We start from the raw sequence: 17,814 nt of genomic DNA on the forward strand, positions 1-17,814 counted from the left end.
ATAATTTATAAATCTTATATTTACAAAATTATTATTCAATTAATTAAAAAAACAAACGTTCAATAAATTTATCAACAATTTTATTTCTTTAATTATTTTGTTCTATACTTTGTTCTACTTTATTTTTTTTGTCAAATTAAAATACATCAGACAATAGTAAAAACATGATTATCTTGTTTGTTGAACAGGCTTCACTGAGTCGGGTATTTATTTCATTTTATTTTTTTACCCTCTAACGAAAATCTAATGTTACAGATAACTAGATCTGCAGGGGTCAGTAGTTAACTAGACATCATTGATTATTTTTAAAATCATTTAAAAATTAAAAGCAATAAAAAAAATATAATCGGATTAAAAAACTTATATTTATCGATGGATAATTAAAAAAACCCTTAATTAGATTAATATTTAATGTTGAATAATAATAAAATATCAATAAACGGTTGAAATGTGAAAAAAAAAAATTAAAAGAAAATATAACAAATCGTATAGATGTAAGCTTCTGCTTTTGTGTCATTTATCCACTTAGTACGCGACCAGACATCAATCTAATTAATAATCTAATACTATTATTTCAATTAAATCAAACTGCGAAAATGCTCACAGAACATTTATATACGTAATTTAATTATATTTTCTAGTTGACTAAATAAAATTGCTGATTATTTATATATAAATACTTGCATCAAAGTTTGTTATTCAGTTTTAAATTTTTTTTCAATCACGTATATATGAAAAACAATTATTTTATCTAAATGAATCGAGTCGAAAAAATTTGTCGTGTATCAATAATTGAAATATAACTTAACACCTTTTTGAAAATTAATATTTTTTGTTTATTTTTTTTATTGATACTGATTTTTGAGTGTTTATTCAAAAATAAAAAAGAGGACAACTTTAGTGGCTTACTTACTCATACACTCTTGTAATTTTAAATACTGTTAAATACTTCAATATTTATGAATGTATTAGCTACACACTGATACACAAGACGTCCTCATTTTACGCTACGATCGAAACAAACTAACTCACGATTTCTCAGTCATCTCTTGTAACTCGTAACGAAACAATCTCACATACTACATACGGGTTTTTTTTTTTTTTTTTTTTCTTTCTTTCATTTTTATTTTTTATCTTATTCAGGATGCAGATTGTATTTGAAAAAAAAATCAAAGACCATGTGTTACACGATTAACACATATGATACATAGTAATTTTAAATTTTCTAAAACAGTAATTATGATTTGGATTATTTTGTTTGATTATATTGTATCATCTTTGAACTGTTTTCAATTATTAAATAATCATCACTTTTTTTAATGGTGAGTATTTTTTTTAATTAACTTTCTTTTTTTTAAATATTATTATTCAAATATTCAGGAATTTTTATCTAAATTTTTTTTTCTTTTAGTATAGTCAAAAATTTTTGACTCTTGGAAAATTAGAAAATAGATAGTTTAGGGTATCCTATGTCACTCGAAGTAAAAGCAAATTTTTTTAGCAGGTACCTAGAATAACCTTGAAATTGATTGCATGAATAGATAAGTAGAAAAAAAATTTAAAAAGAAAGATTTATATATTAGTATTGACAAATCAAACTCGAAGTTTATATTTAATAAATTTTTCTTTTTTCCATGGGTGAAAATAATATTTTAGCTAACAAATGTTATTGCAAAAAAAATTTAAAAAATGATAAACAATGATTTAACCGGAATGACTGTTCTTTGAGACTCCAGAAAATTTTATATTATCAATGATCAAACATTTTTCTTTGATAACGTGCAAATGCAGAAATAAAATGTCAATATTTATGTTAAGATAATAATTGAGATTAATTTTTGTTAAATAAATTTCCTGAGGTTAAAAACAAAAAGACTAATTTTTAAACATAAATTTATTTTCATGAAAAAAAAATTGATATGTCAAATTGATGTGTGTTATGATTTATGAATCATATGATGATTGGAATAATAAAATTTCCACGATGTATATTATTGAGAGAAAAAAAAAAAAATATATCACCGTTGGGTGTTAAAACATATAAAGGTCAAATAAATACATGCACAATATACCAATTCACATTTCATATAATTTTTATACAATTTAGAGCCAATCATTTACCAAGAGTTGTGGCAATAATCATGATAATTGATAAAATGCGGTTAAATGTGGTTAACCGAGTAAAATAATAAATAAAAAATAAAAAAAAATCAAGAGTTTTCATTACATGAATCTTGTGTCATAAATAGATTAATTGCACAAATTTTATTATTAATATCATTAATTACTTGGTAGCTGTTTTAAAAAATATCAATGAATATAATAAACAAACACAAAAGGTGTAATAATATTTTAAAAATAAATGATTAAAAAAATAATTTAACAAATAAAAAAAAGGGGTCGATATATTAAAATTAATAAATAATATTAATAAATTAGTATTCAAAAAAATATAAAACTATATTTACATATAATTTTATTAATGAAATGAATAGATGAATAACAAAAACAACGTGGTTTATTGCTATATATGAGTCAATGTAATCAATATTGTAAACTTTATCTGATAAAAAAAAAATAGATGCTTTTTTGTAGTATGTAAAGCTAGTTAATGGTATTATCTCAATGTAATGTAATATTTATCAACGATATATATGTTGCAGAAAATTAAAGAAGAGAAAAGAGGCAAGCTGAGTTTGGTTGTACATACTATATAGTGGGATTGAGAAGGCAGAGTTACTCTTTTATAAACTCATTGAGACACTAGTCATAATAAATACTTGAATACAAGACGAACAAAATTATTCAAGTGTAAAAAATATTTATTGCAAAAAAAAAAAAAAAATTTAATCATGAGACACTGTTCAAGTAATTTTTTTTATTTAGCAATAATTGGTTTATTTGCATTATTTATTGGTTCAACAATACATATTTTTTGGCAAAAAATATTTCAATCACTTTTAAGCAAGGCAAGATTAATTTATTTATTCAAAAAAATTTATAATTAATTGTAATTATTATTTATTGATAAATTGCTCTAATTTAATTTAACTAATTAGTGTTAGTTTATTAATTAACTGTTCCTATTTTAAAAGTAATATTTTTTTTTTTAATTGAAAATTTAATTTATTCAATTATTTATTATTTAGGAGCTGACGTTAAGAAATAATTCACGTATTTTTAATATCTGGAAGGGTAGTAATGAAATATCAATGAATATGGATTTTTATTTTTTCAATTGGACAAATCCTGAAGAATTAAAATTACCTGGTAAAAAACCAAATTTAATACAAGTTGGACCATATAGTTTTATGTAAGTATTTAAAAAAAAACAAAAAAAAAAAAGTTATTTTTATATTATTATTATTATTATTTTTATTTGCTTGTTTGGAGAGACTTTATTTGGCGATATGATAAGCTTTATTGACGGACTGAATAATGAAAAAAAAAAATATATAAGATAACCTGCAGACAATATGTAATTTTAATAATATAAAATGACCTCAATAATAAAAGCAATGATTAAAAATTAACCTTTTGATATTAGCATTTTAATAAGATACTGTATAGGGTGTTTAACAGTATTTGCGTGGGCGAGTAAATTACTTTTATGCTATATAAATTAAAAATCACTTTATTAATTATATATTTAATATTATTTATTGGTAAATAAATTTTTTAAATTTTATCAATATCATATTGTAAATAGGACACAAGTCTGATGCACAATGTGCCAATAATTGTCTTATCGTTTTTATGCCGACGAAAAGTATTTTTTTTTTTTTGCTTTTTTTATCTTCAATCAAAATGAAAGTTGAAGGAAAAATCATATCATATCGTATATAAATTAAATAAATAATGAGAAAATAAAAAAATTTAATAATTTTTATGGATTTTTCATTGATTGATTTATTGAGTTATAAGTTGAATCATTTAAATTTGCAATATATTTTTTTTTTTATTATTATTACAATGATAATAATTTATCAAGACAATTAATATATTAAGGGTCATTTTGAGTCATCTAAATTCTTAGATTAACCACTCATATTTTTCTACTTATATTCACGGGGTTCAATGAAGCACATGCACTTTAAAGATCAAGTGCAAAAAGTCAATGAAATATTTACCTAATTGAATGAATTGAAAAAAATTTAATAATTACATCGAATGAAATTAAAAATAATAACTAATAACCAAAGTAATTAGGAATTGTAAAAAAAGCCTAAATTTATATTTATTTAAAAATAAAACTAATTACTTTTTAAACAAATGCGACAAATAAAAATAAATTTATAATAAATCGTCACGTGTAGTATATTATTTTTTTTTTTTTAATTTTTAGAAAACACAACATCTGCACTACGCAATTAAATATATTTTTAAAAATAGAAATTATGATATTTATATGACGCATTTAACCTTGATAAGTTCAATTCAATATCATGTGATAAGTTGATCCAGGATCCGATAATAAATCCACACGTTTATTTAATAATTAATTTTTTCCTGTTTACAGTCACAAAACCGAAAAAGTCAATATTATATTTCATCCGGAAAATAATACAGTCAGTTATGATACTCGAAAATTTTGGTATTTTAATCCTAGCAAAAGCAATGGAACATTGAATGATAAAATATTTCATCTAAATGTCGTCGCTGTTGTAAGTAAATAATTATAACCGCCAATATCAACAATTATAAAAAATCAAAATTTAAATATCCTTAATTCTTATTGATAAATAATAGACAGCTGCAAATAAAGTACGATACTGGTCATCATTTTATCAAAGTTCATTGTCATATTTACTAAATAAATTATCTGAAATTCATGTTGTTAAAACAGTTGATGAATTACTCTTCAAAGGTTACGATGATTCAATAATAAATATGGGAAAAATGGCTATGGGAAATGTTGATAATATGCCACCATATGATAAATTTGGTTGGTTTTATTTGGCAAGTATAAAAGACAAATTAAAAATCCGAAAAAAAATTAAATTATTAGAAATTAATGAAAAAACATATGATTAATTATAGAGAAACGGTTCAACGTTATTTGAGGGTAATTTTAATATGGCAACTGGTGAGGATGATATTAAAAATATTGGTAAAGCTAAAAATTGGAATTATAAAAATAAAACATCATATTATAAATTACCTTGTAATGCAGTTGAAGGTAGTACAGGTGAATTTTGGCCACCTGGAAGAGACAATAATGATATTAGTATTTTTAGTGCTGATTTATGTAGATCAGTAACATATGAATATACTGGTAAAACAATAAATCATGGTATTGAAGGTAATAAATATGAAATGGGTGATAAAACATTGGCTAATCATACACTACGACATTATACACATGAAAAAACAAAATATTTTGATAAAATAACAACAACTGAAGATTTTTTTAATGTTGAACATTCAATAATAAATATTAAAAATAATAATATTAATAATTCTTTAAATTATGATACAATTGATATGGGTAAATGTTTTTGTAATGGTGAATGTAGTCCATTGGGACTTATTAATGTTACGGCTTGTCGTTATGGTGCACCTGGTTTTATAAGTTTACCACATTTTCACAAAGGTGATCCTGTATTGCGTCAACAGGTTAATGGTTTACAGCCAAATGATAAAGATCACAGTTTTTATATAACACTAGAACCAGTAAGTTAATTTTTAAATCAATTGATGTAATTATATATTTTGCTTAATTTTAATTTTTAATAATTTAATTTTTTAGAATACAGGAATACCTCTGGATGTTGCGGCTCGACTTCAAGTTAATATTTTACTTCAACCATCAAATACCATTGAGTATGTAGATCATTAATTTTATTTTGTTGTTGTTATTAATATAATTATGTTAATGTTTATATTTTTTATTTGTTCACAGTTTATTTAAAAATGTACCAAAAATATATTTACCAATAATGTGGTTTGATTTACGAGGTGGTACAACTGATAATTTAGCTTCATCATTACGTCAAATTTTGTGGTTGAATAAAATTGGAATTTATGGAAGTACAATTTTAGCAAGTATTGGAGGACTTATGCTTATTATCATAGGAGTGATGCAATACTTAAAATCCAGACAAATTAATGATCAAGTAATATTATAATTTAAATTATAAATTTTTATAATTTTTTTTTATCAATAAATTTAATTTTTTATTTTAGAATACCAGGAAATTAAATATGATTCAGGGTAATGTTCAAACAGAAAAAGTTTATATGGAAATTGTGGCAAAAAATGACGAGAATCAAAGAAATGATTGTCAGCTTTATTCGAAAAATTAAATTAAAAAAAAAAACTATTAAAAACATTTTGTTTTCGAAATAAGATAAGTTTGTTTTTTTGATATAATGAATATTTGCTCACAATGAACAAAATATTAATTTAAATTCAAAGTGTCTTTTATACATTGTAAGTGAACAAAAAGTGTTTATAATATAAATTATATGGTCAGATTAAGTGTCCAGAAAAAGCATGACAGCATATTAGAAAAAAATCAAAATGAAAGTAAAACTATAGATTTTTTAAAAGCTATTATTGTATAAAAATAGATATATGTATATATTAATACTCAATTAATCATTTAATTATATATATTGTTTTTTAAATTATAAAAAATCAGCTCTTTTTAATTATTTTTTAAATTTAATTTTTGTGTTTTTTAATTGGTGCGTATTATATTCGCAATGCACCTTGTCATAAAACGTCAATTAAATCAATAAATTTTGTTATTTTAATTAATTTATACTTGATGAATATCGGTGTCAAAAAAAATAGTTAATTTATTTTAAATAATTATGTTAAGGATAAAGTATAAAAAAATAATACTGTTTAAAATATATATAATATTTTGAACGACCTTAAGCTCGTTTAACACACGAAAAAATTTAAAAATATTGGTAAATAAAAATTGTTTTTGCGCTGCAAATGAGTCATAAGCAAGTATAAATATGAATAATCCATAAAAATCATACTCATGATTTTTTATTTTATTTTTATCATCAAATTTTCCTATAGTGATGTTGTTGACATTATGATAAGACAGATAAATTGAGAATTTAATGCGCACCCAAAATCATGATAATATATATTTCTCTTTGAGTGTGACAGTGAAATGATTGTATGGAAACAAAAAGTCTTGGTGAGTTGGTGATCATACTATATGTCCTTTCGAGAACCAAGTTAGTCAAGTCAGTCGTTTCGTGACGCTCTTATTAAACACTTCGTCAACGTGATAAACACCAACAATAAAAATCTTGTGATTCATTCAACCATGGCCAAAATTTATTTCATCACGATCATCACTTTGATCTTCACCATTATTCGTGAGTTAATTTTTTTAATCAATTATATTTATTATTGATATTTTATTTAATTAATAATTTATTTTTTTTCGTTGTAATTTATTTTTTATTTAACTAATTTTATCTTGAAGAGTTAACTTTTATTTTTTTTTCAATTATACTTATTGTCAATATTTCGCTTATTTGATAATTAATATTTTTTTTTTAGATTATATTTTTGAGAAAGTATAAAATTGTCTATCGAAATTTTCTAACAGAGATATGTTTTTTATAATGTTTTATTATTAAAGAATAAATTGTATCGGTTTTTTTTTCTTTTTTTTTACTAAATAAATATTATATTATTTTTAAAATACAATTCAAAAATTTTAACTATTAATTTGTACTCTAAATATACTTGTATTTAAAATGTAATTTGAAAAAAAAAAATAGTAATAATATTATACAGGTAAAATTTTTTTATTTACGATAAAAAATAATTAACTTTCATAAGGATATTAAATTATTATTCTTATTTGAACTAAAAATAGAAATTACAGGTTGATAATATGTGTTATCTGTTAAAAGGAAAATTGCGATTGAAATATTCAACTACTATATTGTACCGCATTATAATAATATTTTTTTTTACTGGTTATTTTTTCACGCAATTTTATTTCGTTGTAGCAATTATCGATAGTGAAAATTATTGAAATAATTACGACTATTTGTACTAGCATCATTATTTTAGGTGTGGTTGCTAACAAAAAAATATACCAGAAATTCAGAATACATTTTTTATCTTTTTAAAAACTCTCGTATCACTGCTACGTGATTTTTGATATAATATAAAAGTTAGATTAAGCATATGCCTATAATGAGATAAGTAATGTACTCGATATATTTTTAAAAAATATAATATAAATTTTAAGTTCTTTTTTTTTCAACAAATTACATATGAATATAGTAAAAAATATACAAACTTTTTAGCTCGTTTCAAATTTGAAAAAAGAGCTATTTATATAAATAATATTTTATTTATAAAAAAAAAAATGATAGTTATACAAGTATACAGATAAAAAAAGCCGGTTTTTTTTCAATAAAAAATTAACAATAAACTTCCTCAAAGGGCAAAAATAATTGTCGCCTTTAAATTTAATTGAACATGCAAGCTAAATTGCAATTTTACCGAGGGCAATTGCAACGAACTTTTCCTTTAATTAATAAAAAAAATAAATAAAAAAAAAAAACATATTAATAAAAAGAGAAAATAAATATTTAAAATATTTTTTCAATACAATTGGTTATTGTTTTTTGTTTGAGTTTTGAAATATACCAACTGGAAAGTTGTGAAATAACACCGGTAGTGTATTTAGCTGCGTGAAACGACGTGGCTTCTTCAACATTCAATTAGAGTATTATTTTTTTTTTATTTATTTTATTTATCGTGTATACACAGACATGGATATAAACTAGTTTGCGAGCATACACATACAATTTCAGTAGGTCAGTCCGATAATAGACATCAGTCGTATCGTTGTGTCGTTATTCGTTGAGCATTAAAAATTTAAATTAATAATTTGTTTTTGTTATTTAAAAAAAAAGTTACTGTTGTTTTTAATAACAACAATTCTAACAATTAAATTTTTTATTTTCAAGATACAACAATGGCAGACGAATGGGATAATCCACAAGTTTTTTTTAATAAAAAATCAGAAAATATAACATGGGCGCATGCTGTCAACAGTCAACAAAAATTACAAGAGTCACTCTCAAATGGTAAGTCAGACATATAGATTTACAATAAATAAATATTATAAATAAATAAAAAATATTATTTATTAAATAATTTGATAAAAATTTCAGATGCAATTATGATGCTAGAAGCTGATGTGTCGTTGATAGATGGTAATGATAGTACACCAATGATGGCACATAGTTCAAAAGACAAAAGTGATTTATCATTGGAAAAATTTATCGAGACAGTTATTATTAGTAATAATAAAACAAAAAAAGGTATTAAACTTGATTTCAAGACTATTGAAGCTTTTAATGCTAGTCATGCAGTTCTACAAAAACAAGGGCCAAATGTAATTTCATTTTTCATAAATTTATATTTTTCTATAGCTTATATATTTGAATGGTTTTTAAAATGCTTTTTTTTTGCAGATGACATTCCCAGTATTTTTAAATGCTGATATTCTTAAAGGACATTTAAATGCAACAAAAACTCCAGTTGATGCAGATGCATTTTTAACTAGTGCAGTAAAAATTCTTCCAAAAAGTATTCTATCAATTGGTTGGACAACACCAGATACAATGAAAGGGTAAAATCATTAAATTTATATAAAAAAAAATTATATTATTTTAAAATTAATTGTTTAATTTATTTATAACAGTTTGAAAGCTAATGAAAGCTACACAAAAGAAAACATTGATGCTATGTTGGAAAAAATAAAAATGATAACTTCAACTCAACCGATAACTTATCCTGTACGAGCAAATCTTGCTGTCAATAGTATATCAGTGTTATCAGATTTAATAGAAAAATCAAAAAATAACAATGCATCATTGACAATTTGGACAGCAAAAGATGATACATTTAATAAAACATTATTAGACAAATTAATAAAAGACATTGGTAGTGACAAAGTTTACGTTGATTTACCAACAGATAAACCAAAATCATCAGCTATTCGTTTTGGAGCAAATACAATCGGAATTACATTAACACTATTATTAGTCATCAATGGACTTTTTTAAATTTATATAAAAAAAAAAGGAACCAATATTTTTAAAAAATGCACTTAATTTTCTTTATTTTATAAATATGTTAAAATATATATTCATAAAATATTATTTTATACTCTTATATAAAAAAAGTTTAAAATTAATATTAAAAAATAAAATAATTTTTATTTCAGTGATATAAATTAACAAAATTTAATAATAAATTAAAAACAATATCATCTACTGTTTAAAGACACAACATTGTTGACTTTCCAAGAATAAATAGTAACTGATATACATTATTAAATTTAATCTGATACATTATTTTTATCGCTACTTTCCCACTTCAGTATGTCTGTTGAATATAATACTTTTAGATACAGAAAAAAAAACAAGATATGCTTTTATATCATGCCATGGGAATACCAATGAAATGAAAAAAAAAAATACAAAAATAAATATATGAATGACTCAATCGAGTGAATGGTGATTTTGATGTAATAAAAAATCAATTTATCATCTTTGATTGCGTCATATTAATGTGAATATACTCAACAGGTTGTCCTTTTTGCTAATGCATATATAAAAATAATTTACATGTTCATAGACAGGTAAGTGATGATGTGCATTAAGGGTATTACAAACATCAACTTTTATTCTCATGAAAAATATATATTTTTTAAATATTAAATAAAGAAAATACCATTAGATATTAGTAAACAAAAGATATACCTTAAAAGTCTTGTGATTGTTGCTCAAGATAATATGTAAAATTTTAAAATGAAAATAATGCGGAATTAAACATTAAATCATGGATTTAAATATTTCAAATGAAAAATATACACAAGAATTTTTAATATATATATTTTTTCTTTGGATAAGGATTATCGATTTTTTCAAAAGAATAATCCGTATAGAAAAATATCAAATGAATTTATTATCTAATAAATTCAATGGTAATAGAAAAAAAGAAAATATTTTTTTTTTTTTTTTTGAAAATAAACTTTCATTTTATATATATTTAAATAAAATTAAAGAAAATTATTTTAACGTTATAATGTCAATGCAGATTTTTAAATAATTCTAGTATATATTTTTCTTTAATGTATTTTTCCTTATGAAACACATTTATTTTAAATGTACGTTCAGTCTAAAAAAAAAAATATTCGGAAATTATATTGCATTGGCGTAGTTTTAGATACTGCGAAAATTTATACATTCTAAATGATATATAACTGTGTAGAAAATTTTTCATATACTTCAAAAATTTTTATGCAATCCCGGCGGTGGATTAGCAAAGGGTTAACATTATTCAAGAGTCACGTTGGCTTGATATTTTATTTCGTGTATGTGTTTATTGACGTGGCAGTTCGCGGTCCTAAGTCAATAGACCACATTAAATTAAATTCAAATTGATTAATGTTCATTATTAAATTTTAATTTAATTAATTGTTATTATTAATTGATTATAATTATTAATTCAATTAAATATTGCTAAATTAAATTAATTATTATTATTATTAATTAAATTGATTATGATCAATTCAATTGAATATTATTATAAACTAAATTAATTATTATTATTTATTGAACTGATTAGTATTATTAATTAAATTGATTATCATTATTATTTATTGGATTGATTATTATTATTTATTAAATTGATTTTTATTGTTTATTAAATTAATTGATATTTGATTAAATTAATTTTTATTTTTGATTTATATGATTATTATTATTGATTTAATTGATTATTATTGTTTATTAAATTGATTATTATTATTGATTTAATTAATTATTATTATTATTAATTTAATTGATTATTATTATTATTTATTGGATTGATTATTATCATTTATTAAATTGATCTTTATTGTTTATTAAATTGATTATTGATATTAATTTAATTAATTATATTATTGATTTAATTGATTATTATTGTTTATTAAATTAATTGATATTATTGATTAAATTAATTTTTATTTTTAATTTAATTGATTATTATTATTGATTCAATTAATTATTATTATTAATTTAATTGATTATTAAAGTCACATGCATCAAAATCTCGGTTTCGAAACATTCATGGCAAAAAATAGTGTGTGTAACTTGGGCATAAAATTGAGAGCTGTGGATGAGTGGGTGCGCGCGCACACACACATCCACAGTTCTCAATTTTCTGCCTTGTTACACAAAATACTATTTCTTTAATGTATTTTTCCTTAATGACAATGACATTTATAATAAATTATGACTAATCATGTCTAAAAATAAAAAATATTAAATATGAAAATAAAGCGTAAAATTTATGATTGCACGTTAATTATATTGATATATGAATTTATTTTTTTTTTTTAATTCTAAATGATCATATAAAGAAGATAAATAAATAAATCATATATTCAATTTTTATGAATAAATATTTTAAAATTATTATACAAAAAATTTAAAAATATATACAAAATTTTATTTTGGGTATAGATGAAGGGGGTAAGTGATGCTAAATTCATGAGGGTTAAATTTTAAACGGTTAAAAAAAAAAAGAAGATAAATTTGTAATTCAGTGTATGTTTATTTACCTTGGCGCGTATGCCGCGGGCATGAAGACGATAAAAAAAAAAAATATGCGACATACGAAACATTCACGGAGAAAAATAATTGGTAGATTTTACCTTTTTTGTGTACGATTGGGGGACGCCAAGCAAAAAAATGCAACTTTTACCCGAAAAAAAGGTAAAACTAAAAAAACTATTTTATTCGGTAAATTTTACAAATTATGAGGTCAATTTTTAATTTTTTAAGAGCAAATCTTACTCTTTTATTTTGTAAAAAATATATGACAAATTAATCAGGCGAAATTTACCTCTAGACATGCGAATTTCACCTGATAAAATAATGAATTTTGTTTTACATTTTTGAAAGGTAACTTGTGCATTTTATAACGGTAAATTTCGCCTGATTAGATTGTAATATATTTTTAACAAAATGAAAAAGTAAGACTTACTATAAAAAAATTTAGAATTTACAAAAAATTGTAAATTTAACCTAATGAAGTATTTGAACGTTTACATTTATTTCGGGTAAAAGTTGCCACTCAAATTGGTAACGAAAATGAAAATGAATTGCGTGTATTTTATTTGTTAAAAATAGAAATCTAGGAACCTTGAAGTTTACTTGAGACAGTTATTAATTTAACAAACGGAATACATATGATTTATTTAATAAATAAAAATCCCAAGGATAAGCTAAAGCTAAGAAAAGATGTAGCTAAAGAATTGACGAATTGAGGTTGCCAAAGAATAATATTTCAAGCAAATATATTTCCTAAAACAGAATTCTTTGACAACCTCAATTCATAGCTCCATCTTTTCCTTTCTGCTTTCAGCAGGATTTTTAATAATAGATAAAATAAATGTTTATTTTATTTTGAAAAATAAGAATGTCCAAGGAGAAACAGTAGCTAAGGAAAAGATGTAGCAAAGGAAAAGATGTGACTAAGGAAAGATGTAGCTAAAAAAGGAATTAAGGCTGCCAAGGATTATAATTTAAGGAATGATGTTGCTTAAAATATAATTCTTTGGCAACTTCAACCTAGCTACATCTTTTTAACTATACTAACTTTTCCTTGGACATTTTATTTATTTTATAGATAAAATAAATGAAATTTATTTTTTTAAAAATACAAAAACAGAAAAACATTACATAAGGAAAAGATGTAGCTAAGGAATTGAGGTTGCCAAAATTATGTTTCAAGAATAATTCCTGAGTCACATTAATTTCTTAGCTACATCTTTCATATACTTTCCTTAACATTTATTTTTATAAATAAAATACATGTAAAATTTATTTTTTTAAAATAAAATGTGCAAGGAAAAGCAGTAGCTATCTAAGGAATTAATGTGACTCGGGATGTGTTGCCAAAAGTATGTTTCAAATAATTCCCGAGTCACATAATTCATAACTCTTTTCATCAACTACTTCCTTGGACATTATTATTTTATAAATAAAATACATGTATAATTTATTTTTTAAAATACAAATGTCAAGGAAAAGCAGTAGCTAAGGAAAGATGTAGCTAAGGTGATGTGACTAAGAATTATTATGGTACAACTGTATTAGTATAATCATAATAATTCATAGCTACATCTTTTCAAAAGCTACACTTTCATGGACATTTTTATTTATTTATAAATAAAATACATGTATATTTTTTTTAAAATACAAATGTCCAAGGAAAAGCAGTAGCTAAAAGAAAAAGATGTAGCTAAGGAATTAGTAGTAAAGAACATGTTTCAGAAATAATTCCGAGTCACATGATTCAGCATAACCAATACAACTTTCTGCTTGAGACATTTAATATTATAAAAAAATTTATATGTATTTTATTATAAAATATAAAAAATAATCCCAAGAACAGTAGCTAAGGAAAGATGTAGCTAAGGAATTGATGTGACTAAATTATTTCCTTGAGACATAATTTTTGGCAACATTATTCTTTAGTCACATTAATTATTTAGTATCTTTTCTTAGCTACTGCTTTCCTTGGACATTTATTTATAAAATAAAATACATATAAATTTTTTTAATACAAATGTCCAGGAAAAGCAGTAGCTAAGGAAAGATGTAGCTAAGAATTAATATGGCTAAGGAATTATGTTTCGAAATAATTCCCGAGTCACATTAGTTCATGTACATCTTTTCACAACTACTACTTTTTTTATTTTAAAAAATAAATTACATATTTATTTATAAATAATAAAAAAAGTCCAAAGAAGGCAGTAACAATAAGGAAAAAATGTAGCTAAGGAATTAATATGACTAAGGAATTTCCTTGAAGACATAATTTTTGGCAACATTAATTCCTTAGTCACATTAATTCATAGCTACATCTTTTCCTTAGCTACTGCTTTTCCTTGGACATTTGTATTTTTTAAAAAAAATTTACATGTATTTTATTTATAAATAAATAAAAATGTCAAAAAGAAATTGGTAACTAAGGATAATAGCTAAGGAATCAATGTACTTAGGAAGTATTTCCTTGAGACATAATTTTTGGCAACATTAATTCCTTAGTCACATTAATTCCATAGCTACATCTTTTCATTAACTACTGCTTTCCCATGGACATTTTTTATTTATTTAATAAAATAAAATACATGTTAAAATTTTTTAAAATACAAATGTCCAAGGAAAAGCAGTAGCTAAGGAAAGATGTAGCTAAGGAATTAATGTGCTAGGAATTATGTTTTGAAATAATTTGAGTCACATTGATTCCTTAATCTCTACATAACTACTTCCTTGAACATTTTTTGATTCAAAAAATTTACATGTATTTTATTTATAAAATAAATAAAAAATGTCCAAGGAAAAGCAGTAGCTAAGGAAAAGATGTAGCTAAGGAATCAATGTGACTAAGGAATTATTTCCTTGAGACATAATTTTTTGGCAACATTAATTCCTTAGTCACATTAATTCCTTAGCTACATCTTTTCCTTAGCTACTGCTTTCCCTTGGACATTTTTTATTTATTTTATAAATAAAATACATGTAAATTGATTTTTAAAAATAAAAATGTCCAAGAACACGCAGTAGCTAAGGAAAAGATATAAAGCTAAGGAATCAATGTGACTCGGGGTATTTCCTTGAAACATAATTCATATACACATTAATTCATTAGCTACATCTTTCCTTAGCTACTGCTTTCCTTGGACATTTGTATTTTTAAAAAAAATTACATGTATTTTTATTTATAAAATATCAAAAAATGTCAGGAAAGCAGTAGCTAAGAAAGATGTAGCTAAAAGGAATTAATGTGACTAAGGAATTATGTTAGCAAAATTATGTCTCAAAACTATTCCTTGTCACATTGATTCCTTAGCACATCTTTCGCCAACTTCTCCCTGAACATTTTTTTTATTTATTTTATAAATAAAATACATGTAAATTTATTTTTTAAAAATAAAAATGTGCAAGGAAAAGCAGTAGCTAAGGAAAAGATGTAGCTAAGGAATCAATGTGACTCGGGAATTATTTCCTTGAAACATAATTCCTTAGCCACATTAATTCCTTAGCTACATCTTTTCCTTAGCTACTGCTTTTCCTTGGACATTTGTATTTTAAAAAAAAAAATTTACATGTATTTTATTTATAAAATAAATAAAAAATGTCCAAGGAAAAGCAGTAGCTAAGGAAAAGATGTAGCTAAGGAATTAATGTGACTAAGGAATTAATGTTGCCAAAAAATTATGTCTCAAGGAAATAATTCCTTAGTCACATTAATTCCTTAGCTACATCTTCTAACTACTACTTTTCCTTGGACATTTTATTTATTTTATAAATAAAATACATGTAAATTTTTTTAAAATACAAATGTCCAAGAAAAGAAGTAGCTAAGGAAAAGATGTAGCTAAGGAATTAATGTGACTAAAAAAGTTGACAATATTACTGGATAACTTAGTCACATTAATTCCTTAGCTACATCTTTTCCTTAGCTACTGCTTTTCCTTGTACATTTTTATTTATTTTAAAAATAAAATACATGTAAATTTATTTTTCAAAAATAAAATATTGCAAGAAATTTCAGTAATAAGGAAAAGATGTAGCTAAGGAATCAATGTGACTCGGGAATTATTTCATGAAAGCTATAATTCACCAACATCTTATCTTCTGCTTGCACTGAACAATAAAAACACATATTATTTTGAAAAAATTCAATGTAAGGAAAAGATAGCAACTAAGAATTAATGTGACTAAAGGAATTATGTTGCCAAAATTATGTTTCAAGGAAATAATTCCAAGTCACATAATTCATAGCTACATCTTTTCATAGCTACATCTTTCATAGCTACATCTTTTCTTAGCTACATCTTTTCCTTGGACATTTTGTATTTTAAAAAAAAAAATTTTACATGTATTTTATTTATAAAATAAAATAAAAAATGTCCAAGGAAAAGCAGTATAGGAAAAAAGATGTAACTAAGGTAATATATTCAGGAATTATTTCCTTGAGACATAATTTTTGTAACATTAATTCATAGTCACATTAATTCCTTAGCTACATCTTTTCCTTAGCTACTGCTTTTCCTTGGACATTTGTATTTTTTAAAAATAAATTTACATGTATTTCATTTATAAAATAAATAAAAAATGTTCAAAGAAAAGCAGTAGCTAAGGAAAAGATGTAATATAAAGGAGTAATATTTATAAAATTATTTTTAAGCAACATTAATTCCTTAAAACATAATTTTTGTAACATTAATTCTAGCTTTATCTTTTCTTTACCTACTGCTTGTAAAAAGTTCGCAAAATAAATTTATATAATTGTGGGTAGTGGCTGAGTATCTGATTCATTTACAACACGATTTATTCAGTTTTATCTTTTTTCTCAGCCACATTTGCTATATCAAATTTAAATATTATTGGGAAATGTGTAAGAAAATATGATGATATAATAAATTTTATTTCAATCTTCATTAACTACTAAGCCATTTGCCACAATAACTTCAATCGATAACAATAAAATTCTTATACGTAAGCTCTCAGCATAGAGTCAATCAAATAGTATAAAAATCTGCCGTTATGTCAACTCGCGTTCGTGGTTAAGTCGGTTAAAGCACGGTTTTAGTATTAGGTAGGAATTAGGTAGCGTTTTAAGGCAGGGGTTCGATACCAGCAGTGCCATAATTGCGAACAAAAAACAACTAAATATCCTGTTGTTCATAACAATTTTTATTTTGCATTTTAACATTGAAAAGTGGTAAGTTTTACCTACTAAGAGTA

General features: G+C 23.1%; 2 protein-coding genes across 2 annotated transcripts; both read left to right on the top strand.

The window, feature by feature from the left end:
* The first annotated feature begins 786 nt into the window (after positions 1–786).
* On the top strand, positions 787–6,778 carry LOC122852425 (protein croquemort-like). The gene is made up of 9 exons (XM_044152214.1): positions 787–1,322; positions 2,664–2,969; positions 3,150–3,313; positions 4,520–4,664; positions 4,750–4,959; positions 5,041–5,673; positions 5,750–5,823; positions 5,903–6,116; positions 6,187–6,778. The coding sequence occupies exons 2-9, from the start codon at positions 2,853–2,855 to the stop codon at positions 6,304–6,306; spliced, it is 1,677 nt and encodes a 558-aa protein (XP_044008149.1). The 5' UTR covers positions 787–1,322; positions 2,664–2,852; the 3' UTR covers positions 6,307–6,778.
* A 397-nt stretch (positions 6,779–7,175) lies between these two features.
* On the top strand, positions 7,176–10,073 carry LOC122852427 (protein FAM151B). The gene is made up of 5 exons (XM_044152215.1): positions 7,176–7,347; positions 8,965–9,084; positions 9,172–9,395; positions 9,475–9,632; positions 9,705–10,073. The coding sequence occupies exons 1-5, from the start codon at positions 7,296–7,298 to the stop codon at positions 10,066–10,068; spliced, it is 918 nt and encodes a 305-aa protein (XP_044008150.1). The 5' UTR covers positions 7,176–7,295; the 3' UTR covers positions 10,069–10,073.
* The last annotated feature ends 7,741 nt before the right edge of the window (positions 10,074–17,814 follow it).

This window comes from Aphidius gifuensis, linkage group LG3 (assembly GCF_014905175.1).
Source record: "Aphidius gifuensis isolate YNYX2018 linkage group LG3, ASM1490517v1, whole genome shotgun sequence".
In the NCBI taxonomy this organism is placed as follows: domain Eukaryota; kingdom Metazoa; phylum Arthropoda; class Insecta; order Hymenoptera; family Braconidae; genus Aphidius; species Aphidius gifuensis.